At 41.8% G+C, this 25,941-nt stretch overlaps 1 protein-coding gene across 6 annotated transcripts in view; it reads left to right on the forward strand.

Annotated features, from left to right (window-relative positions):
- map4k3a (mitogen-activated protein kinase kinase kinase kinase 3a) overlaps positions 1-25,789 on the forward strand; it is a 78,622-nt gene extending 52,833 nt beyond the window's left edge. Inside the window, exons 15-35 of one of the 6 annotated variants that reach the window (XM_015362582.2) lie at positions 731-793; positions 7,532-7,590; positions 9,685-9,723; positions 10,053-10,103; positions 10,695-10,749; positions 11,755-11,920; positions 13,766-13,884; positions 14,387-14,428; positions 14,583-14,667; positions 15,310-15,389; positions 15,514-15,574; positions 16,284-16,401; positions 16,506-16,564; positions 17,894-17,997; positions 18,090-18,261; positions 20,061-20,129; positions 20,459-20,551; positions 21,757-21,827; positions 22,314-22,369; positions 22,678-22,743; positions 24,297-25,789. In XM_015362582.2, coding sequence (XP_015218068.1) covers positions 731-793; positions 7,532-7,590; positions 9,685-9,723; positions 10,053-10,103; positions 10,695-10,749; positions 11,755-11,920; positions 13,766-13,884; positions 14,387-14,428; positions 14,583-14,667; positions 15,310-15,389; positions 15,514-15,574; positions 16,284-16,401; positions 16,506-16,564; positions 17,894-17,997; positions 18,090-18,261; positions 20,061-20,129; positions 20,459-20,551; positions 21,757-21,827; positions 22,314-22,369; positions 22,678-22,743; positions 24,297-24,384 — 1,716 coding nt within the window. In that variant the 3' untranslated portion in view covers positions 24,385-25,789. The remainder of the gene's footprint in view (positions 1-730; positions 794-7,531; positions 7,591-9,684; positions 9,724-10,052; positions 10,104-10,694; positions 10,750-11,754; positions 11,921-13,765; positions 13,885-14,386; positions 14,429-14,582; positions 14,668-15,309; positions 15,390-15,513; positions 15,575-16,283; positions 16,402-16,505; positions 16,565-17,893; positions 17,998-18,089; positions 18,262-20,060; positions 20,130-20,458; positions 20,552-21,756; positions 21,828-22,313; positions 22,370-22,677; positions 22,744-24,296) is intronic. The other 5 variants (XM_015362583.2, XM_015362584.2, XM_015362585.2 and 2 more) reach the window with 5 other exon arrangements.
- The last annotated feature ends 152 nt before the right edge of the window (positions 25,790-25,941 follow it).

A 25,941-nucleotide genomic window follows, 5' to 3' on the forward strand; every position in this document is an offset into this window, starting at 1 on the left:
ACAGCCCTTGTTGTTACCTGTACCCCTCGACAGGCTCTCCGCCTCTAATCCCAGAGTCCACTTTCCACGTGTGCCTGGCCCTGCTGTGACACTATTAATAACACGTGGCCACTGTCCGTCCGGCAAAACACCCCTCCTTCTTCACCCTGCTCCGGTGAGCTGCTGCCCAAGTTGTGCATGTCTGTTAGTCAGGACGTTGTGGATGTGTATTCATCCTGAACCAAATGGCTGGACCTAAGTACAGGCAAAAACAGGAAGCAAGAATAGTTCTGAGTCCACAGTGTCCGCCATCGTAACCTTTCTGTCAAACTGAAGGAGCTGAAGGATGTATAATTCACCCATGCACTAAGACAGGCCAAGCCTCTGGTAGAAGACCTCAACTTTATATCTGAGGTTTTATATATGACAATTCAGTGTTTTTGTTATTATCGTGACTGGAAGAAGTCCAAATGTTTTACAGACAGCTTCTGTTTGCTTGGGTTTAAACCATTATTTTTCCCATCATGCAAAACACTCCTGCTCATTGCTGCTCCTGGCTTGTCAGGGTAAAGGGCTTCATTGGAAAGGCAAAGCTTTTTCGAATGCAAGTTTCCCCCAGTAAGTCAGTGCTGCATGGCCTCTTTCAGCTGGGCTGTCTTCTCAGTTAATTCCTCCCTTTGTTGTGTTTTCTCCTGGGCTCTGGCCTTTGACATGAATAACTTGAATTTCTTGGTCTCTGTCTGCTAAACAGCCCGACAGTGATGATTTTCTGGACTGTTCGGAAGAAATATACTACACTGCAAGATCTAACCTGGTATTTTCACCTTCCTGAGTTTTATTTGTCTGCTTCACGCTTGTCTCATCTTTCTGCTTGTTTTCTTTCTTTAAGATTCCTCATGATTTTTGTCTGCTGGTTTATGTTAGAGTTCTTTGTGTGTGTGTCTGTGGAGCATTCTATCCATATTTCAGCCACTGTTGTGGCTGATATGGATCGTCATCTTGGCTGTGGTCTGTGGTTCATCGCTTATTTGAAAATGTGTAAAATTGCTTCAGATAGCAGTGACTTTTCACGCTGCTCACACTTTTTTCCTGTGTTTTTAGAATTAGGTGCTTTATCACTCGTCTAACATCTGCTAAGAAAGTGCAGTGGCTTTGTTGGTGCTGTTTGGGGTTTTAATTTTCTGTTCTGTGATGTGTACTGCAATTTGTGTCATTAGAGTTAAGAATACCTCAGAATTTTGCAATGCGAGGTGATTGTTTGCCAGCAGCCAGAAAGCCGTACATGAACCAAAGCGGTTTTATGCCTTGATTTTCAATTATTAATACTGGTAAATTTGAAATATTAATAATATTTAACTGGCCTTTCTTGAAGTTTACCATTTGCCGTGCTGAAGGTTTTCAGGAGTTGTTTAATATAAAGCTTAATTGAAGCTGATAAACCAACTGTGACCATGTACCCATTAATAAGGGTGCCGCGGAGAACGCACATCCATACAGCACAGCGATTTACCGTAGTAAAGTACCTCGCTCAAGGGCACAGCAGCGGGGTTTTCAACCTATCACCCTTCAGTCCAGTCTTGACCCCTGTTCCGTACTGCTGCCCCTCAAACCTGGTCATTCAGAACAGGGTACAGGGCAGAAGAAAGACACCAGGAACATTAATAACTGACCAAGCAATGCAAAATCCTACAAACTGCAGAAAAAAAGGAGTATATTCAATATGAGCCACCTAGTCGGCTGTACCCCCTAGTAACGGTCTATATTGGCTGGTGTGGGCTGATGTGGTCTGGCTCTTCTCTAGGAGGGTCCTCTCGCAGACCACTGCGCTGACCACAGCTCGGTCGACCTCACCCCTCTCTGGCCACCAATCCCATTCTTCCTTGTGGTTTTCTTGTTTGTCACTTACTCAAAGAAATGTAAAAATATGTGAAATTAGCTGACTTGGGAGAGATTGTGTGCTTCCAGAATCACTGTGGGGAAGTATTTTTGCCTTTGTGGGGGTATTGTTTTCATTATTTTTTTAAACAGTTGTAATGATAAGAAACAGTGACAGAGGTAAAAATAGAGCTTTTACTGAAGGCGTCGTCTTTCTGCTGACAGAATGTACCACCTAGGTTTAAAATCAGGAAAGAAAAACGGCATCTGACCTAGTTTATTGGTTCTTTAAAACTCTTAAGTTTGCATTTTTGTTCTTGTCCAGGTTTTGAAAACAGAAGATTTTGAGGTCAGGCTTTGCTTTTCACTAACAGTCATATCTATAATTATTCACACTGCCTAAGACGCTGAGTCACAAACATCCCCGCAGGTTGCTGTTGTTCTCTTAATAGGACACCACACACAGAATGAACTCGACTGAAGTTGTGCATTTAGGTGGTGTGTAGCAAGCTGCTTTTTAATCTCGTTTTCCAATGCATTGCCTTCCAACGTTTAATTTTGTTTTGCCACCCTCATGGAAGTAGACCTTTTGTCTAGCTATAAATCACATGAGCTTGAGTGGGAATCTTCGTAGCTGCTTGGTGACAGTTGAACACATAATATGGAGAAGCAATCGGGGTCCCAGAGGGCCGGTGTATGTGTAGGTCTCTTTCAAAGCTCTGGCCTCCGAAGAGCTGGTGGAAGCTAAAACTGGTGCAGTAAAGCAAGTCATGAGTTGAGAGGCTTGATGTCCAGCTGGGCTTGAAGAGCTCCAGGTTTCCAGGCAGCTCCTGGGATGGGCAGCCATGAGATTCAGACACGTTGGGTGCTATCCCTGCCCCGTCACCTCGGGGCTGAATCCACACTGAACCCGTCAAGCCCTGCAACTGCAGCCATCTTGGATCAGGTGTGCAAGGGTGGACGTTTTATTAATAATAATAAACTTTATTTTATATAGCGCCTTTAAAGGTGGCTTCTCAAAGCGCTTTACAGGATGACAATAACAATAATTAAGAAGACTACAACAATAAATAAGAAAATTTCATAAGACAGGACACAATTATAATTACTACAATACAACAATAACAATAGAGGAGACCGTGGAAGATGGTATTAAGAAGAGCAGAGGGGTGAAAAATGGAACCAGTTAAGTAAAGGCTTTTCTGAAGAAGAAGGTTTTGAGTCTGGATTTGAAGGAGTTAAGAGAAGGTGACTCTCTAATATCCTTGGGCAAAGAGTTCCAGAGCTTGGGGGCATAGCAGGAGAAGGCCCTGTCGCCCATACAATGTAGACGGGCTTGGGGGACAGTAAGGAGGGCAGAATTTGAAGAGCGGAGGTTGCGAGGTGGGGAGAAGGGCGATAAAAGTTCAGACAGGTATTGAGGTGCCAAGCCATGTAAAGCCTTGTAAAGCCTTGTAGGTGAGCATGAGGATTTTAAAGTCTATGCGGAATTTGACCGGAAGCCAGTGCAAGGACTCCAGGATAGGAGTAAAGGAGTGAACACTTGCACTAGACCTGGTCAGGATTCTGGCTGCTGAATTTTGGACATACTGCAGCTTGTTCAGAGTAGATTTAGATACCCCAGGGAGCAGAGCATTGCAGTAGTCAATTCGAGAGAATACAAATATGTTGATCAGCTTTAAAGCATGTTGTCAGGACAAATACATAAGAAATGAAACAGTCCACAAAGGACAATTCTGTTGATGTGAGGGAATATATGTTCCCAATTTTTCTTCAGCTGCCTTGCCAAGCTGGAGTTTATTTCCAGAGGGGAGAGGTGGAATGTATCTTGGATTGTTTTCTTGGTACGAGTACGAGCTTAGTCGAATGGAAAAAACTGCCTTAGTCTTGGCCTTTGTAATGCAGAGTACGGTGTATAGATACAGATGAGTATAGATATCTCATCACAGTGACTCGTGTTTGCTTAATGTATTCCCAACCTTCAGGGATCCAAGGTTCAAGTCTTGATCCGTCTTTGCCAAAGACTAAAGGAGCTCCTGCCTCCTTGCCTGTTATTCATTTTAATTCATCCCAATATTTCAGACCGATTATTAAGCCTCAGTAACAAAATAAATTAATTGACGTCACAAATTTCGAGTAAGGCACAAAATCGTGAACTTTGTGAAAGTACAGTGAGTCGCCACGTCGTCGCAGACTCACAATCGAGTTCCCACGAATGATGATGTGATGCGGCCCTTCCTGCTCGCTAGTCTCCATAATGACTAATGCTAACTGATGTACGAGTGAATAAATAGAGGTTGTGCAGCAGACATTTCACCACAGAAAAGTTCCAACGTTATCTGCATTAACAAGTGAGTAGTATTTGTCAGTCAGGCGTCTCAGATTCCAGAGCAGTATTTATATTGGATTAAAAGAGATGTATACACAAGTCTGAGGCCGCATAGGTCACCGGACGTTCTGTTCCCTCGTTCTGAATTGCAGAACATGGCGCAGCGCATACCTGGAAATTTCATCTGTTTTGTGATGTAAATTGGAGGTTTTACATGTTACTGTGTACATTTTACTTTTATTGTGGTTAGAAATGCACTCATCAATGCTGGTACTTTCAAACCCCGAAATATGACATTAGTGTTGCAGTTCCTCTTTAAAAGGGCAGGAGCAGGGGGAGGGGTTGCTGCCAGGGATGTATGGCAGGTGTTTGTTTTCCTAAGAAATTCCCAGACGTGGGACATCTGGATCATTCCCAGTTGAGGTGACATCAGGGTCTCTGATGTCTTGGAAAGATGTCTCTGGGCCCTCAGGAATCTCGACTAATTTAAACATCACGTATTGACATATGATTAGTTTTACTGAAATGTGTGATCGTGCACATTGTACTGTATATTTGCATGTACTCCATATAGAGTTGCATCATAAATGCCGAGAAATATTTTAATGCAGGAATTCTAAGGAGGCATTCTGTAATATTACAGTAGTCACTCCAGCTGTGCATTTTAACTGAAGGCTAATTAGTTACGGTTTTTCTTGTTTATTTTTATGGAATGTGGCTTTTCTATTTTATTACTAGTAATATTTAATTTTGTGCACATTCTTATCCTACATGCCAAAATGTTACCATCCTGTACACTATGGAACCCTAGAAACCACTGTGTGGGTTTACTCGCATGTCACATCTGGTCAGACAAACTGCAAAGACATTTAACGGCTTTAGTATAAGGGCAACTTTTTTCTCACTGCCATTTTCTCTTATTTCGAGTACTGTCGGATTTTTTTTTCCCCCCGTTGCACCTGAAACAGTTCATTTCCTGGAGTTCCTTTCTTAGTGCTGACTTGTTTGGAGCGGAGCCAAGTGATTTCAAACTGGGCTTCGAAGCCTGAGCGTGAACCCCACACTGCCTCACTTTAAGAGCTGTTGTCCGCCCGACTAATCAATCTAGATGTGGAAGGGAGAGAGAAACAAAATCCATAGCAGAAGGACAGTAAAGGAGCACATAGCATGTCATATGAGAGATATCCTGTACAGGGATTCTTCTTACCTGTGCTCTGTTTTCCATTGGCATCTCGAGGGGCTTTCCTGGCCTGGTCCTGACCACCAGTGGTCAGAGGTGACCTCTCAGTCAAGTCACTTGTAAAGTTGCTTAAAATCCAGAGAGCTCTGTAAGCAATTGAGAAGGTCTAACTTGATATTTTATGAGTTCAATCGAGTCAGTGAAATCCTGGAAGCACTTGGATCCCGAAGATGGGATTGGGAAGCCTAGGGATAATCCTTCTGCGGTCAGTAACGGAAGCAGAGTTGGAAGGAAGAAGAGGAGTAAAAATGCACAATTATTAGACAATCACGGTGTCTAGTGACAACAGTGTCTCCGTTGCCCTGTGTCGCTGTGGAGCGATGTGGAGTTCAGAAAAAATATGGATGGCATTTGGAAGCCTTGTATCCTTCTGTAAAACGTCATCTTTATTTGAAATGAGTTTAGAAGCAGTGTTTCTGACCTTTGATAAACTCATCTGAAGGCCCTTCAGCTGGCTGTGCTCCTAGCTCTCAGGAGCCTGTTATCTCCTGGAATGTGCTGGCTTGCAGTGCTCAGAGTATGCGATTCCAGAGCTACAGATAGCAATAGGACACTGTAGCCTGAAGAGAGGAAGGTATATCATGAACCGGTCACCTTGCCAATGACCGAGAACATCTGTAACTGTATGCTGCTAACTCGATATGCCAAAACAGATGCTAGGGTGAACGTGAAATTTTAGATTGCTCTTCAAAAAAAATTGCCTTTTATCTTAATCACAACTAATCTAGTGTTTGTGATGTGCTTGAACTCTCTCTGATTGTCTTGGGTGGCTTTGCTCTGTCATTGCACTGACACTACAAGATCAGATTTCACCCTGATTGTTTTTGTTCATGTCCTGTCTTTTTTTTACTAGCTGGTTAGAGGCGCATCAGAAAAAAAAACAGAAAATCGGAATGAACGTTTCCTCTTTTTCTGGAAGAAGATAGAAATCTAACTTTAAATTCCCGTACAGGAAATTATGAGGTTACAGAAATTCTGTACAGGAAGGAATAAAAATTGTAAGCCTTGTAATTGTAAGCCTCCTATATTTTAGGTCCCTATCTATTTCCCAGACAGTGAAAACACACGTCATATGATAATAAATGGAAGAAATTGATAAAGACATTAGATTTTAGAACTCGGTGCTACAACACAAATGCTGCGAATCCCTGATTACATGTATTTGCTGAAGCACAAAAGAACTTCTGACATTCACTGGGAATAGTTCATTGGAATAATATTGTGTTGATTTAATGGAAAGAATATTGTTTCACTGTCGGTTATATTACTGCCGGTGAAAAGAACATCCCATGCACATTGGACATAATTAAAAAGCTACAGCACCAGTATAATATTAGATCTTTTGATGGGCAACCTTCATATTTATTTCCGAATTTATTTCCGAATACTTATAACAGTTTTTCAGGTAATGCAAGTGTTGTGAAGGAGGCAAGTTTAAATCAGGCTTCAAGTCAACGTACTTTAAAAAATATACTTACAGCTTGAAGTGTCCACTTTGCCAGTGATTTAATTACACGATGAAGTGCTAATGCAATTCAAAAACCCACATTTATGCACTGGAGTTTTAGTGCAAGGTATGATGATCTCCGATAATTGCCTTCCGCTGATAATTACGATATTGTAATGAATGGACTTCTAGGTCAAACATTTCAGTATGTTTTTCTGACTACCCAGAAAAGACAAGTTGCCATTATAGTCCTTGTTCCCCCAGACCATTTCACCACACTCAGTTGCTATCAGAGTGTTTCTGATACAGCTGTGCATACATTAGATTGTGTTTCTTCTCCTCTCGTGTGTATATAAACCCTCCCTCCTCAGTATTATCTGAGAGCTCAGGTACACGTTAGTAAGGATGTAGCTGCGGATATGGGCAGAATGTTGCAGACATTTCTAAAACATTAATATGAAAAATTGTAGTGTTAGACTAATATTGCGTAGATTTTAAACTACTGTAACAAAGTAGTGCCTAGCTTTATTTTCACTAATTTTTTAGAATGGGCTGCTTGCTCTTGTCATTGTTAACAAAGAATGCAAACATTGTAAAAGGACGACTAGTGAAAATGCTTGTTGATACGTCGTGATGTTTCTCCTTTTTTGCTTTCTTTCAGGATCTTCAATTAGAATATGGACAAGGGTCTCAGGGAAGTTACTTTTTTGGAGGGAACAAGTAAGTCAGATCATCTTACTACCCGGCAGTCCTTGTTGAGCTGGACTGACAGTCAAAAGCGTACTGAGCTATTCCCAGGTCAGGAAGCCCATGAACTGTACTGTTCCTCGTCTTTTCCTAATGTGTTCCTCCTGGGAGAGTCAAAGCTATGGATGTCCCCTTGAGGAAAACCACTCAACACATCAGCGTTGCTGTTAGCCATATGTGTTGTGCTGGTTTACTATGCTTTTGCTTTTGATGTTTTGCATTTTTTGCTCTCTCATTCTTTTGAAGCTGTTAAAAAAGGGAGACCTGTGCATGCTGAGCCTTTGACTATTCTGTAAATGCTCAAGCTGCTGATCCAGAGGGCTTTATTGCAAGTACAATATTTTATTAGACATAGATCGCACAAGATCCTGAACTGCATTCTCAGTTTGTAAGTGCATGAAAGCAATACTGAAGAAAGATTACATTTGAAAATGCGTGCAGCCTGGTTGTGTCGCAGCTGATCAGAAGCTCACTCCTCTTCTTTGTGGACTCGCAGGTTTTGTTTGTTTTCACAGTTTTGGAGGAGTCTTGCAAAACAAATTCATAAGCAGGATTTCTGTGTAAATGCTGCATTTCAAAGAGGGTAGGAGAAACTCACGCATCTGCACTGGAACATGTTACATAAGCAAATGTTCTATTTGGCTCAAAACAAAAAAAACTTTTTTAAAAAAAGTGAGGGTGATGCTTCTTTCCAGCAGATCCTGCATCACCCATTTGGAATGCAGCTGTACTAGTTCAGTTTGTACAGCGCGAGCTTCGGGCCCATGTTTATTCATGGAACTTTGCAAAACTGTACACATTAAAGCTCCCAGTGGCTCACCAGGAGACAAGTAAAACTATTGTTATAATTGTTATTTCATTTTCCGTAGCAGTTAATGTGCTGTATCACTTTGGTGCTGTTTGGAAGGAAACAGTTGATATGGAAGACAAAATATACAGTTCCATCTATCCCTCAAATAGGTTTTAGGTGATGCTGATCACATATCCAGAGCCTGTGTAGCTTGCATTTAAATTGGGGAGCTTCACAACACAGGCTAGAGTGGCTTTGTTATGGTTACAGGTTTGTTTTTGGCAGATGTTAAAAATATATGCATGTAGTGTGCATCAATCACAGTACAGTGCTTACGCTTAAACCCAAAGAGTAATAAATAGGAAGAAGGGATGCAGTTTCTGCTACACTGTGAAAAATTTGCCAGGATTAGACAAACATTCCTCACGGAAATAACAAATCTAATCCCAGAATTCTCACACCTGCCAGAATCAGAACAGCTTCCAGTCCTACTTGGGGAGGAAACTCAATGTAACTGGCAGCCCAGTATGTGATCTGTCAGGGCCTGAGAAACTGATAGTGAGCCTGTCTCACAAAAAGGTTTTATGTGTTGTCTGCAAACACCCGGAGAAGAATGCACAGCCGAAACATTATGGATTTCTTTCTTCTCTTTTCAGCATGGAATAAACCTATTACTTGTTCAAATGTAATAATATGTTTTTTCTGTTCAACATATGTAATACTCTGTTAACTGTTTCTGCGTTGGTACCGCTGTAAGTCATTGGTTAGGACAGTAAAGCTCTTTGTATTAGTAAATACTTCTTACTTAGCTGTATCCTCAATGACTTCTATATACTGTTTTGTGTGAGGTAGGCACCTACAGAATAATTATGAAATAACGTCCTAACCACAGTGTGTCAGTTTTAAATTAATTCATTTCTTATGTGATGGTAATTGTGTGACAGCAGGTGGTTATTTTCCATTCTGGTCACCATTTTGCCAAGACTAGTTTGAGATGAATGCCCCCTATTGGCTGAGAAATTCATTGCTAGCTGCTGCTGTCAGGAAGTGATTAGTTTGTTCGTGGTTTTTAATATCGAAGTGAGGTGTGGTTGTGATCAAACAAGCTTGATTTAAGAGAGACTGGTATTAAAATGCGGCATGCGTTTATCCTTCAATGTTTCCCTAATTCTTTTTTCGTATATTTGGAAGGAATTGCACTGCAAGTTCAGGGCACTTAGCCTTCCGTAAGGTCTGGAACACCATTTTTTAAGCTACTTTTCCTTTTTTGCTTTAAGGAGTCTTCTAAAGTCTGTTGAAGAAGAGCTTCACCAAAGGTAAATATTTGCTTGTCTTTTAACCTGAAGCATTTGCAGTTTTGCTCTTTTAATATAATATCTGGTGCCGCCTAACAGAGCCCTTCCGCCTCTGTGCTTGTCAGTCTGTTATAATAGAGGACTAATTTGCTTGGACTGCTGCTGTTTTTTTCTGTCACTGTTGTCGTCATCGGTGCTGTGAAGGAATATGCTGTATGAAAAGACGAGTCTCATTTCAGAAGATACCCTGAAGCTAGTGTTTTTATACGTTATTTTAGTAAAAGACGAGACTTAGCTAAAGTAACACTAGACAGATCCACTGAGCCATGGTACCTTGTTCATCTCCTCAGGGGACATGTGGCACATTTAGAGGATGATGATGATGATGGTGAAAATCAACAGTAAGTCTTTTCGTGTTCTAGCTAGCCTCAATCGCTGAGAACAGAGAGGAGGGGAGCACAGTGGAGGTCTTTTCCAGTGTAATCCGTGCTCGTTCTCCTTGACGTGCGCCTGCTCTGCCTTGGCTTTCGTCTGTGCGTCTCACCTCTGCTAGGACGCCCCCTTCGTGTGCGAGTCGGCTCTCCTGTGGCTGGCTGCTGTCTGTCATCTCCGTGTGACTTCAGGCTGTGCGCTCTCCCCCAAGCATGTGTGTGTGTGTTTATACATGTGGTGTCCTCGCTCAGCTTCACCTAACGTTACACTGCATGACGCATTGCCGTCCCACCATCTCGGGCCTTATTTACCCCAAACATGTCAAAGTGGCGGCACTTTGACGAGGGACGTCAGGTGTGGTTGTTGGAAGACACATGGGCTTGGTCAGTGTTTCCCCGCCAGTAGAATGGAAGGCCAGCTTCACTAACGGGCTGTCACTGACGCACTAAACTACAAACACTAGGGGCTGTCCTTTCTGTTCTGAAAGGGGGTCTGCGGGTTCAGAAGAAACATCAATCTTGTGGGGTTTGTTTTCATTCTTCTGCTCTTTTTTTTTTTAGTAGCTCCTCCAGCTCTACAATGAAGCCAAAGGTGCCACCACCCCTGCCCCCCAAGGTAGGACTGCTGTTATTCCTCTAGACAAGCCCAGCCGTGGTGCAGCTTTGTTACTCAGATCTCGCACCTGAGGGGGGAAGATTGGTGTTGACCGTTGCGTGAAGATATGTCATTACAGACTCACGCGTGTGTTCAGTGTGCGAGATGAGGTTTTTGTATGGGGTGGCTGTTTCAGACTCATAAGTGCTTTGGTTCTTTGTGTGTGAATTCAGGCTAGTAGGATATGTCTTCTCTTTCCGGTTTGCTAGAGTTTGTTTTGGGGAAAAATATGTGTGTGCATATACACCCAGTTATATCCCTGTTATCTTCCATCTTCAAGATCACCGGCCTTGTGCTAAGAAGATTAGGTAAGTTAGGTTGAAAAAGATAGGACAGATCTTTTCAGAGCTCTTGCATGTTCTGAAATCTTAATGTGCAGGAATAACTTTGGAAATAACTTTTATGTTCTTCTGACAAGGCCAGTTGAGTCCAGAAGAGTGATTCCTGATAAACTTCAAGTACCTTGAAGCTCAAATGGTTCTTCCTTCCTTCAAAATACCAGCTACATCTTCAGAGTTCAAAATGTTATCTACTGGAGTATGATTTTGTAACCGTGACACATCTTACTGTTAATGTTATTTTTTGTTAACTTACTGTTTTTAGAACAATCCAATGCACAGATTTAATGTAATCATTTTGATTGATTGGTCACTCGTGACTGCGGTGCATTGATCCAGGGACCTCACTTAGGGCCTTTGCTTTCCGTGCAGCTCGTGTTACAAGTACTTTCTTGAAGAGAACGGTTATTCTGTGGATGCCCTCACTGCCATATTTGAGCCTCTCAGCAGATTTGTGGGGCGAACAGGGCAGGGAACACGTGTGTTGTTAGGACTCGTAGACCAGTGGACAGGAACATGTTTCGGCTCGACGAGACCAGACAGCGTCTGCCCCGTGGTGCATAGCGTCCATCCTGTCTGCTGCTGTTGGGTTCAAAGCGAGTAATTAAGTCTCCTTCTTTTCTTCCAGCCTAAATCGATCTACATTCCCCAGGAAAGTCCCTCTGGAGAAGATGAGACCACCCAGGGCACCATCAAGAGATGCCCAACGTCGGAAAGCCCGGCCCGGCCGGCCTCCTACGTGCCTCCCCGGCCCCCCCCTCCCCGGCTGCCCCCACACAAGCGCAGCAGCCTAGGTAATGGCTCCGAGCCGGAGGGGAGCGCCGGGGAAGCGGAGGGGATTCTGGGTAGCTTTAGACAGTGCTGGCGGGGCCGGTACAGTTCTCAGGATGGGGAAGACGAGACTAAGGTGGTTCTGCTTCCTAGTTCACCGTCCCCCACCACCCCTGTGATCAAGCGCCATTTAAAACTGCCCCTCTCCCCTCTCCCCTCTCTCGAGCCCTGCTGTCTTCAGCCCCCTGTTGATCCTGTCACTGTGGTGCGGTCGCACTGTGGTGCACCTCCTGGTGCTTCATGAAACCCCTGCCGGTTACAGTCACGCTGTCGTGTTTCACCAGGAACAGCTACTCGTCTTCTTATTTTGGAGTGAGGCTTTTATTTCTTACGCGTTTTTTTTTTTAAAACTGTTACGATGTTATCACAGTGCAGCACAGTGATCAAAGCTGTCTGAGAAATAATTTACGAACCATGTCATTGGCAAGCATTGGACGCAGGATTGCTTTTTCAGATCTTTCAAAGAATTCGTGTAAGTAGGTTTCCCCCCCCATTGTTTATGTTAATGTAGTTCTGTGAAGAAAGCTAAAGTGAGAGATGACAGACTCCTCAGCCTTACCTGGCTGAACGGATTTTAACAGGGGTGACAAGCACACCTTTCCCAGTGTCCATCTCTTCACACCCTCCCTGCTCTTCATCGCTAAGCTCTGCTGCAGTTTCAGAAGAGCCTTGGCCACACACTTGGCCAAGCTAATCTACGCCAAAGCTGCACCAGGTTTGCTTATCCATGAAACTGTAAGAACACAGGCAAGGTTACAAACAAGAGGAGGCCATTGGGCACATTGATAATTAGTAGGTAATTGAACCAAGAATCTCATACAGCTATTGCTGGAAGGAAACCGAAGTGTCATCTTCAAACACAGGGCTGAGTAGCTTGTTCCACACTCCCAACTCTCTTTGGCTAAAGAAGAGGCCATTTGGGTTATGCATTACCTTGGGGGTTTGCCTGAATCTGTTAAATTAGTTACAAAGAACGAGAATTCTTCCCTTGGATGATCAAACACTGTTGATAGTGGTTTTGTTTTATTCGAAACACCTCCAATATCACAGCTTCAGTTACATTTACACCTTATTCATGTACAACTTGTAAGTGCAGTAGCTTGTTTTTTTTTTCCTTTTGCGTTTTAACATTGAGATGTTCCAACACGTTGTCTGTATAGCATTGCGATTTATAGCATTTGAGAGTTGGATGCCAGTAACTTTCTCAAGCACAACAAAGTGAGAAAAAGGTTCAGGTGGGGAGCTGCGTCAGCGTGCGTAGGCTGCAAAGGAACAAGTAATAGGATTATTCCATGCTGAAAAGAGAAGAAAGAAAACACGACGTTTCGGCCGTGGAGCCTTCTTCAGGTGTCTTTAATAATACCTTTAATTAATGTCTTTAATACAACCTTAATAATAGGTTTATTCAGCATGGAATAAACCTATTACTTGTTCCAAAGTGAGAAAAATGTTCTTTATTAAAATTGCCTTTCAGCAACGCAGGGCAAAACAAGCAAACATTGTCAGTTAAGGTTTTGACTTGTCCTGTTAATGTATTTTTAGTTGTGTACATTAGCACCATGTGAGCTCACTTAGTCACTTTTAAATGTAGAAACTGCTAAATACCTGGAGAATTATCCATACTCCAAGGAAATTGTTCTTCATTTAAGTTTTTAAGCAGCGGAGGAAATAGAAGGAATTAATGCACACAATCTAAAAATGCATAAATTTAACGTAAGAGTCAGAGTGCAAATAAAACTTCACAGATGAAACGGTCCATTGCAGTCTTGTGAGCAGCAATCCAGAAAGTATGCAATTGTTCCTTGCAGGTAATGGAGTGAATGCTTCAGTCAATGGAGAAAAGGAGAATTCTTTCCTACAGATGGGAGAGAAGCAATCAACCATGCCACCTACTGTTCCCATAAGGAAGGACAAGAAGGACATACCGGTAAAAGATACATCTCTTCATTCCAAAGTCCCTGTGCACAATACAAGCACACACTGCATTAATTACCTGCCGAGTACATGTACAGTGCTGCAATAGATAAACAGTCCAGATTTCAGTACATATTATGAAGAATTTCCATTCTTCACTTACTGGGTACAGTTAAAAATCTGAAAAATAAAATTGAAGTATGGTATATTGTATCTGTACTGTTTTCATTGGCTGTAGTGAGTTGGGATCTTAATCTAGGCTTCTCAGACTTGAAACCAGTACTTTGTACACCAGGGACAAAATGAACTTGTGAAATGTATCCCAAAATTGGAAACCCCAAAAGTAGAGCTTGCCTCCTAGTTGATTCAGGACACACTGTCTGCCTGTTTTTGCAGGTGGGTTTTCATCATGAACCTGCTTTTTTCCACCTCTGCACAAATAAATTGCATTGTTGTATGGTTGTAGCAAGTGTACCTCCAGCTTCGGTTAATCTTTTTGTTTTATTTCATTTCAGAAACCCATTAGTAACGGTCTCCCACCTACTCCCAAAGTCCATGTGAGTATCTTGAGTTGAAAAGCACACCTGGGCGTCTTTATCATACAGGAATTTTGATTCAAAACATAAAGCCAGGCTCTTAAAACAGGCAAAGGTATTGTTGTGGTTCTCTGCTGTGTTGTTCCTCAGTTTCTTCCCCTTTTTTATTTTGCAGATGGGTGCATGTTTTTCAAAGGTCTTTAATGGCTGCCCGTTAAAAATACACTGCGCCACTTCCTGGATCAATCCTGACACACGAGGTACTCTTCGTCTGCTGATGTCTGATTCAGTGTGGTGTTGGGCAGCCACTGTTGCATTTGTATGCAAATGTGGTCTTTGCTAGTTAAATTGTGTCACCTTGCTTCAAGCCTTTGCTAAACACAGCTGTTTTAACTGCACATTTGAATGGTGAGGAGGTGTTTTCATATCTCTTGGTATGAAGTAAAAAGTGAGAGACTGAGAGAGGCAGTAGTCATGGAGCACGCGTGCCAAGAAGACGAGAGTGAATTCTCTGATGCACCTCAGACAGGCAGGCAGGGTACTGGCTGTGGAAGAGCCACTAGAAAACCTGGGCTACTCCAGTATGATACAGCCAGTGGGATTTTGTATTGTTGAGTCTGTATAAACTCTAAACCACGTAACTGACATGAAACATAAGCTGCGATTTGTTTATATTTATGCGTGGAACACGCTTAAGTGCTTTAAATATTTTGCAAAAACTAAAAAATATAGTGTTTGTACTGTGCTTTCTTTAGCTATCAGCATCAAGATATATCACAGCCCTGTGGTGTATGGAAACCGATGATTTATCCTGTGGAGACTTGTATTAAATTACGGGAAATAATGCATTATGCCTTGCAGGTTTTTCAAAATTGTAACTGTGTTTTATGTTTGTTGTTTAGACCAATATCTGATATTTGGTGCAGAAGAAGGCATTTACACTTTAAACCTGAATGAGTTACACGAGACATCCATGGAGCAGGTTTGGTTTCAGTTTTCCTGCCTAACAAATTGGATTTAGTGTCTGTAAAGCATCCAGATCTTGTTTTGACGCTATTGTAACCCACAAACCTGTTTTCCCCTCCCTCTTTCCCCATTTTTCGCAGCTGTTCCCTCGAAGATGTACATGGCTCTACGTGATGAACAACAGTTTGCTTTCAATATCTGGTAAGACTTTCTTCACAAGAAGGCCAGGGGGGTGATGGCTATGTGATGACTCCAGACCTCACTGAAAACCCATAACATGTCAATTAATAAAAGTGAATTAGCGCTACACGGATACTGGTAGAAAGCGATAAGAAATATAATCTTTTTATGTCAGCAACAAACATATAAGAGTGATTTGTTTTTATTCCATAGGTTGAGCTTTAGTATTGTTAGTATTTTTGCTTCCTGTTTATTCAAACATTTCATCAGAGAAGACATTAATGGTATTTTTATTGTTTGTTTTTAATGCTGGTCTCTACTGACGCCTGGAAACACATTTCCAGAGATGCACAGAATCTTACATTAAAACAGCAATTACCTTGGTTTCCATTAACCAAATAAATTTAAAAGTTAATTATTCGAAGGTTTCAAGCTTTTGCAGCTGGACTAAAAACCCAGATTGCACATTAAGACCATTAAAGATTAAGGAGATGATTTGGAAACAACAAATATTTCTGAGCCCACACATTTTAAGATGCCTGTACAGTGTAGTTTTTGTTAAGGGTTTGCACTGATTAGAATGTAAACGTTCATTTGTGTGGCTCCTAAACCATGTTGGTTTGGAGAGACAGTATTTTTGTAGCACAAATCATGTTCTTGTTCCAGTGGATATTTTGAATGCAAATGCAGTAGTTTCTAAATTGACTGTGTACGCCAATATCTGTTTTAGGGAAAGCATCACAGCTGTATTCCCATAACCTGGCTGGCCTCTTTGAATATGCTCGGCAAATGCAGAAACTGCCTGTTGCTATTCCTACTCACAAGCTCCCAGACAAAATCCTTCCCAGGTAAATTGAGGCACTTTTCTGAGTCCTCTGACCAGTATCAACTATTTATTTACTTAAGCAGAAATGATGTCAGAAATGAGAATGCTTTTTTTTGTATTTTGTAGAAAGTTTGCGGTATCGACGAAACTTCCAGACACAAAAGGCTGCCAAAAGTGTTGTGTAGGTAAGGCAGTAAGAGAAGTGGCTTTCACGTGCTGTGTTATTTGTCGTGGATTGAATGTCTGCACTTGCATCAGCTTTAGGAAAATTCTGCACTCCCAAGCATTTTCAAGGCTAAACTCTGTTCTGCTGTCAGTGCACACAATTCCTAATATCTCATATTTCAGCACGTCACCTCCGTGAGATTGCTTGACATACAGAATTTTAAAAAGGTTGTTCATGAGACACAGTAATGAGAAGAAAGTTTTACAAACGTTTCCTGCGATTTGATCATCTGTGAAATTGATGTAAGCCTCTGTCAGATCTGTGATTGTATATAATGCAAATATTTTTTAATATACATGTCATGTCATTTGCCAAACTGCTTTATACCATACGGTGTCGTGGGAAGCCGGAGCCTACCTGGCAAGCAACGGACGCCAGTCCATCGCAGGGCAACTTCAAGCCAATCATGTATAGGGACAATATGGAGGCCACGGTAAAGGCTGAGGGGGGAAAGTTGGCCCAGACACCGGGATAACTCCATATGCTTATCAAGAAATGCCCGGGAATCTTTAATCACCACTGAGAGTCAGGACCTCAGTTTAACTTCTCATCCGAAAGACAGCGCCCACTACAGTATAGTGTCCCTGCCACTATACTGGGGCATTAGGACCTACACAGACCGCAGGGTGGGTGCCCCCCGCTGGTCCTTAAATATACAGTCCTGACATATTAGAATCGGCATCCTCAGCTCAGAGTTAGGACAAAACACTGTTGTCCTGGCCCTGTGCACTATACAAGGTTGATGTGGACACTCGTGCAGGAGAGTGTGGTATTTGTGAAGGTTGTAGGAAGATTACACAGTTCACCTGTTCTCATCCTTCCTTTTTATGACAGCATTCAGTTCAGGAATGTTATCTCTTCAATCCCCTTGACTACATTGAAAATCAAAGGAAGACTTAATTGCAAAAGATCTTTCTTTTCTTCCCTTTTGTCTCTTCTCTGTTGGCTGTAGTTCATTATTTTGAATTTCCTCGGTACCTTCCATGGCAATGTGGCCATGGAGGAAATGCCTGGTTTTCTTGGATAAATACGAGGAGCGATATCAGTGGTTGTATAGGTTTAAGTGCACCAGCCTTCGCCACTGGCCTCAGACCGTTGTGCAACACTCATTTTTTTCACCCCTTGCATTCTGTTCTGAGCTAGAAGGCGTTGGCTGAAAAAGATGGCCTGCTAGATAACCATTTAAATTAAGGGAATCAAATAGCAGCATACGAAACAGATTCTACTGGTGACCTTAACTCGTTCCTATGAAGCTATGGCTAATTTCCTGTCCTGCTTTTATCTGCAGTGAGGAACCCTTACACCGGACACAAGTATCTGTGCGGGGCCTTTCAGTCCAGTGTGATTCTGTTCGAGTGGGTCGAGCCCATGCAGAAGTTCATGCTGATCAAGGTGGGTCCCGATTCTCTTGACCTCGGGGGACGTTTTGGCCCAGGCCCGCCCCCAGGGTTCCGTCCTCGACGTTTCGCTCTCGGTCATTGCAGAACATCGACTTCCCCCTGCCATGTCCTCTGGAGGTGTTCGAGATGCTGGTGGTGCCAGAGCAGCAGTACCCGCTGGTGTGCGTGGCCGTCAGCAAGGGCACGGAGCTGAACCAGGTGGTGCGCTTCGAGACGGTCAACCCCAACTCCACCTCCTCCTGGTTCACAGAGTCAGGTGGGCCTCGGACAAGTTCACCTTTATTGTCATATTGCACCCCACGTACGATGAAATGCTTACTTGTGTGTTTCCCTCACATGACAAAATGACATAACAGATAACATTGACTGGGAAAATGACATAGCCGATGACATCACAATTCTTGAGACCGGAGCAGGGTAGCAGCTGTAATTTTACCCAGCAATTAGATAGCAGCCGTGTGCAAAATTCATCACTGGTGCAGTATTTTGAGTTCAGTGCAAAACAGAGGGGATTTTAGAGGTTGAGTTTAGGAGTCTCATGGCTGTGGGGTAGAAGCTTTCTTTGAACCTAGAGATCCTGGTCTTTATACTCCTAAATCTTCTGCCAGGAGGAAGGTGAGAGAAAAGTGCATTTCCCAGGGTGGTATTGGTCTTTGATTGTATTATTCGCCGTTCTGAGGCAGTGTGTACTGAAGATGGTCTAGATGGAAGGGAGTTCTGTACCAGTGATGGCCTCGGCTGTCTCCACCACCTTCTGTAGTTTTTTAAAAGCCGGAAAAGCCGACAGCTCTCTCCACGTGGGGCTGTGGGTGTAGCACGCCTTGACATTGCTGTTTGACTTTACTCGGCATTCGACTGGAAGAGGCTGAGCTCCAGCGCTGGTGCCTGGTGTTCCCAGCTGTAAGAAATGACGCTGAACGACCCTGACAGGTGGAACGGCCTGTATTAATTTAGACTTGTAACAGCAGCAAACCACTAACGGTCTCAGTGGAGAACTCCTCTAAGAATGTATAAGGTGGGGAAAAAATTGAAAAACGAAGAGGTGTCAATAAACATGAAACTGTCATTTTAAAGCACCTGAAGGAGAGCACGGACCGGGCAGGTGATCGTGTGGTGTCTGCTGCCTCTGGTCCTGTTCATTTCAAGCTCCGCTTTGGCTGTATTCCACAAGCGCAGCTTTGATTTAGGCGCCTAAATGACAGTAATCATAGAAACAGTGACTTGAAGTACAGCTCATGAGAGCCTGCAAATTGCTGAAAAGCAATAATGAGAGAGAGAGTGCTTTGTTGTTTTTAATCCAGAATGCAGTGCTGGATAGTAAACTGCCTGATGTACATGATATGAAATATAAATGAAAAGAAAAGCTGTGCTTGGTGCAGCATCTGATATATCTGATGTACAGTATGAAGTATAATGTAAGAAGACAGTTGCATTCACCACAACCAAGCACAATTTGCAGCTCCAATACAGAAATATAATTAGTGCAGCCAATTAAAAATGTATTCCAGCACTTGACAGAAAAATATGATATTTGATGTTGACATTATCTTTGTTCTTAGGCTTTCCCTTCCATGTTCAGATCTTTGGAAAATGACTGGTTTTAAATTTTCATAGCAGTTTAATCTGTTTAAGATTTTTCCTCATGAATGAACCTGTGTATATGTATAGAGGATGCTTACTGAATACACCGCTACTCCAGTACTGGGAAACATTGGCTTTTCTATTGCAATTGCTCTGTGAGTTTTGAAATCGGTTTTAAAATTTGTATTTTGTGGTGTTTGCACTTTAAGAGGGACTTTTTAAATACAAATTTTCAAAATAAATCAATAAATAGAAAAATGCTCCTTGACCCAGTCATTATGTCTGCTAACACTGCTATTACTGACAAACTGACAAACTTATTTTTATTTTAGGTGTAAAGATTCCTAAAATAAATTAGTGCATTAATATTACTTTGCAGATTAATTATTTTGGAGCATTAAGAGGCTAATCCATTTTACGCGTGCTGAGAAGGGCTGACTGTCCTGACTGTGTGTTAAACTGGTTGTCTTCCAGATGCACCACAGACGTGTGTGATACATGTGACCCAGTTGGAGAGAGACACGATTTTAGTCTGCCTTGACCGTGAGTCTTATTGCTATCTGGCTGTGCAGAGAATCTAGGTATCTGGTTTGGTAATAGCATTCTTCTGAAGTGCATGATAAGTAGTACAAGACACAGGAGGTGGCGGGTTCAAAGCCGAACTGTGCCACCTATCAATGCTGACCAGAAGTCCAGCTGTGTCGTGGCTGCTGCTGACCTGCATTTAAACAGGTGAACTCCAAACAGTGGAAAAACGTTTCAGTGGGATGAAAAAGTATTTTATGTAAAGAGGAAGGAGAGGAAATCTGAGCATTATAATCCTGTGAAGTATCAGTGCAAATGTCCTAATTTCACGACATGTCTGATTGCAGGTTGTATCAAGATAGTGAATCTGCAAGGGAGGTTAAAATCCAGCAGGAAGTTGTCGGCAGAGCTAACGTTTAATTTCCAAATTGAATCAATAGGTAAGTGTTAAATCTTCGTACAGCTGACAAAACATTGACCTTGTGCAGATGATGCTATTGCTACGACCATTAACTCCACTCGTGAGATTTTTTTCCATTCAGCTATTTTGGTTACTCCCACTTGCCCATGGAATTGCCAGATATGTGGGTCTCATAACTCACAGCTGTGAACCCCCTGACCACACACAGGGTGAAAGTGAGAAAGTACAGGCAGACTGCTCTGGCCCTGTCACCTTCGAGACCCCCATCTTTAAACTTGTCACAGGCACCGCAGCCTGGACTGGAGGCTCCGGTCCCTCCCTGACAGCACCGCTTGCTGTCTGTGTTGCTGACAGAGCCCTGGCTGACAAGTCCCACCCTACTTTCACTGCGCTCAGGCAACTGTGTGACACCCATTGGGGAATCCCAGTCACAGTCAGCTAGTGACATGACCCCTTGGGGAATCCCAGTCACAGTCAGCTAGTGACATGACCCCTTGGGGAATCCCAGTCACAGTCAGCTAGTGACATGACCCCTTGGGGAATCCCAGTCACAGTCAGCTAGTGACATGACCCCTTGGGGAATCCCAGTCACAGTCAGCTAGTGACATGACCCAGGCCTTTTTTTATTCTACCTTCAATTTTCAAAAGTCCACCAATCATAAAATACTCTGTGGGGGAAGATTGTGTTGTCTGTTGCAATATAGCGTTTCACTTTTCGCATTTTCAGCTTTCTACTAAAGTAGTTCAAACACTGTTGTTTCTTGTTGACACGTGAGTAGCCTCCAGTTGAAAAATATTGTGATCGGCTCTGGTTTGTGATGATTCAACAAATATTCTCTTTCCTTTTCTGCAGCGAGGATGAGCTGTGACCTTGGCACTGTTGCAGACCATTAAAATAATTTCAAAACAAGTCAGGTTCTGCAGAGAAAGAATTGCTCTCCAATTCCAAAACAATTCCTTTGCCCTGTCACGTATCTCCTTCACTCCTTTATGATTTTATGTTGATTTTTTTTGCCTTTGTTGTGTTTCATCTGTCTTCACTCAAACACCTTCTCTTTCAGAGGATTTTCCTTGTTTCTGGAGATCTATCAGTTACGGTCCACTGATTATTTCAATGTGGTCAAATCAAACTTTTGTTTTTCAGACAGGCGTTTTTATAAATACCCAGACACAACCCTTCTCTTCCAAATGAATGTCTTTTTTTTTTCTTCTCTTTCTTTCCAGTTTGCCTCCAGGACAGCGTCTTGGCATTTTGGAAACACGGCATGCAAGGACGAAGCTTCAAATCCAATGAAGTAAGCAAAGGTTTTCAATGCTAACCCTTGCTAAAGCATTACATAAAATGAAATAAAAGTATTGAATGTATAAATCCTGATATATAAAAAGGAGTCACATACAAAGTAGCTTACTTTTTAGAGGTAGACATGCTGTGAGGTACGGTGTAAAGTATATCTGAATAAAGAGGTCACTTCGTTCCTTCCTCTTCTCCGAAATCATCTTGTCGAGAGACAGGAGCCTTCTCATATTTGAAAAAGTACTCAACTGAAGTTGAGGAAAAAGATTCAGCTTGAGTAAAGCAGATTTTATTAAGTATTAAGTGCTGTTGTGCAACAGGGAGCACCTTGACAATGGTGAAATTGCTGCAGAGCAACCAGCCTACAAAGGTAAATGTGCATTTGAATTCAAAATAAACTGGAAAGAGCTCTCCATGGTCGAGGACAAGGCATGCCCTTGATTTCCTCAAGGTAACTGAAAATGACCTGTTTCCCTTCAAATAACAGATCACGCAGGAGATTTCTGACAACACAAGGATTTTCAGGCTCTTAGGATCTGACAGGTGAGTAAAGTGAACAATCTCCTAGGACACTTCTTGGAAACTCTGTGTACAGATTTACCTTTAGGTTTTTTTCTATTCCATTGCTGTTATCTGTAAAACGTTTGTATTGAAGAACAGATCTTGTCTGTCAATATCACTTTGAAAAACGTACAGGCTAATAACCGAGCCTGCACGCAGGTCTTGAAGAGGATGAGTACTGTTTGAAAGGAAAACAAGTTTAAATGTTGAAAATATATGACGCTGTTCCCTGACAACTGACCTCCCCTGTGTTTACCTGCATATTCACTGTGGTTTCATTTTAATTGAAGACACTTTGAGCTGTTTGACTGTCTAGCGGAGAATAGGGCCTCAGGTGTGGACAGTGCTCAGCGCAGGTATTGTCTGTGTTGTGAGAGCTCTCCGTACGTCTCTGAATGTTCTGGTCAGCGGGCTCTTTCAACTCTCGATTTAGGAAAAGGGCTCTGTCTTCTCTTCTGGTGCATATTTATTAAGCTGTTTGCATACTAATTGTTGGTTATTCATATGAATTCCTCTTTAAGGTATCTTATCTTTTTTTTCCTGCTGAATCTGCCATCTGACTTCCTGGTCCTGGCATTCATGATGAAATGAGCCAGCTGTCCACAGTCCTCAGTACAAAGCCTTTTTTTAACACACCTTCTGTGTGGCTGGGAGTGTAACAGATCTGAAGGAAAAGCCCTTTCACTGATTTTGTTCAGATAAAAAAAAGCTCTTCTCTTTACACTCCTTTATCTGGCTTGCACACCTGCTTCAAGAAGTGTAATAGGAGAAGTGCTTTCTGGAATTAGAACTGGTTTCTCTCATGGTACACTTTCACAGAAAATCTGCTGGTTAGTAGTAAGCTTTTTTGCAGCAAGAAAGGTAAATAACTTGCCGTACTGGTGATTGTAAACTTATTTAAGATCTTCCCTTTTAACTAGAGTATAATTAATTATGGTTTTGCTATATTATTCACATATTGACCCAGGGACACCTATGCCAACTCTTTACTTAACCTGCCCAAGTCCTGGGGACCTTCCTCTAGGACGTCCATGGGCACATTGAGCAGCAGATCCTGATTCAGGCCATGTGTGGGCTGAAGCACTCCAAGCCATTAATGTTCTTTCTACTTAATGCCGAGCTAGAAAGAGCATTACATTCATGGAAATCAGGACATTCTCTGGGATGTTTTTTCTTGATTGTCATTTCTTTGACTAGCACAGTGCTGCCCTCTTACGGCTTACCTATTGAAAAGCAAGATGGTCGGGTGCTTTGGTGAATGTTTACCACTTTTAACCGAGATCTTTTATTAGTGTGGTTATGGACTGTGTTTGGGCCTCAGTAAAAACGCTAAAATGATCCTTATTCACAAGGTTCCAGTGTCCTCCTGCTCTGACAATATAAATGACTGCGGAATACTGTAGCATGCAGGAGTAGTCCCCAAAATGATACCCTCAATATTTATAAACACATATTATTAGTAACACAGATGTGACGTCAAATGAGTTGGAAAAAACTCCGAAATTATTTTATAATTGGAATAATATTTTTTTGCGCGCACTTTAAAAACAGTGGATCTTAAAGCACTTTTTCCATACACGATGGGATCCTCAGTGGTTACTGCTAAAGGCCTTGTATTCATTTCACAAAGAACGCTTTTGTCAATTTGCCATTTTCTAAAACGAGAAACGTTTCAACCGGAGATTCAGGAAACCAGCTTGACACTTTGGGCTTCTCTTCTGAGAAGAGTGTACGACACACACGGTATTGACGTTGCAAGCCAGGAACTACAGAAGTGTTTTAAAAAAAAGGCAAGGGAATTGTGGAGGTTTCGAGAACCGCGTCAACGCTTGTTTACTTGACGCTGCCTTGCACTGTGGGTTCTGAACTTCATTCTGTATCTCAGAGATGTATTTGTTTTATTTTCCAGAGTTGTAGTGTTGGAAAGCAGGCCAACAGATAACCCTACCGCACACAGCAACCTGTACATCTTAGCAGGACATGAAAACAGTTACTGATGGAATTGCATGGAGGTCCCGTGTCCCAAGCCGAAGTTCCCCCCCACACTACTGCTTCAGCATCAGAGTGATCGGAGAAGAGCTGCCATTACTTTATGGGTTACTTCGGACTCGTATATTTTTTATTTTCTTATTTATTGTGGCATGTAACAAAAGATGTTGAGAACTTTTTTATATAATTTCATTTTTTTTAAAAAGTGTTGCCACCACAACTAGTATCTTAATTGACCACACAAGTGCTTAATTGACTTAAATATTTAATCGTTGTAAATATAAATGTAGCATTTTTTTTTGGAGGAAGTGACTTCATCTTATTTGAATTTGTACACTAAGACTCGTAATGTAGATATCAGTGCATATATATGTTGTACAGGTGTCTAGACTGTACAGATGTAAAGGTTTCCGAGTGATGCAAATAGTTATTGGGGGTACTAATTTAAAGGGCTTGTCTGGTCAAGTTCTCCTTGGGGTACAGGATAAAAGTATTCAGTGAGTGAAGAGCAGCAAAGTACCCATCTTACTAACACTGATGTATTTTTTTAATCGCAGTTTAGTCCTTCCAATACAAATCCTTTAACCATATGCTTTTCTGGTTTTAATTTTTAATTGTACGCCATTATTCATTAAATTGCTTGTTTTTAATGCTGAGGCATACACTGGTGTTAATATTTGCACAAAAGGTATTGAAAATGTGATTTACGTATATATATATTATATATTTACTCACATCCGCAAACTGTGACAATGGGGGCTGTGTTTTACTCTTACTTACTATAATCCAGAGTTCAGTGGTGTTCAGAAACTGACAGAGATCTATCTACAAGCCAGAACTTTAAACCTTTTTTTCCTGAAGTTGAAAAGATGGAAATCAAGCAATGCCAGCTGGAGTGAAGCTGCAGCCTTTGTCCAGTGGTACTGTTGGAACAACGTTTGGTGTCTTAATGAAGCAGAAAATGTTTGATGTAGTAGTTCATTCAACGAGGTGTTTTGTCGACTATGAAATGTTGGCTTGTTAGTCCACTCTCAAGAGAAATGCATTCCTTTATTTAGGATATAGCTTTTAAGAAGCTAAACTATTGTATATTTTAAGGTTTTATGCCAATTACTTGTTTTGAGATTTCCATACTGTTGAGTAATGGCCAAAATTAGTTGGGTGTCTCTACCTCGTACAATGCTATAGTATAAACAGTGCATTTATGGAGTATCTCTGGTGGTGGAAAGAAACTAATATTTTCTACTTAATAGTAGTAAAATGTACACTACAATATTTTCCATTGGATAATATTTCCACAACTTAAAAGGATGTAATGATTATGAACAACTTTTTTTTTCAACATTAACATTTCATATTGCAATGCATTATGTATATACTGTAAAATAAAATAAATTGGTTTTAAGTACTGTACATTTGCCTGGATTTTGCTTCAAAAATGTTTCAGGTTGTGTTCAGCTGCTTATAATGTGCAAACATTATCTTTCTTCATGGCTCGGTTTATTGAGGAATGTCAGTTTTATGACAGCGGAGCCATAGCTTGTGTCCTTGTTATGGACTAGTGT

Source organism: Lepisosteus oculatus, chromosome 17 (genome assembly GCF_040954835.1).
Source record: "Lepisosteus oculatus isolate fLepOcu1 chromosome 17, fLepOcu1.hap2, whole genome shotgun sequence".
Taxonomy (NCBI): Eukaryota; Metazoa; Chordata; class Actinopteri; order Semionotiformes; family Lepisosteidae; genus Lepisosteus; species Lepisosteus oculatus.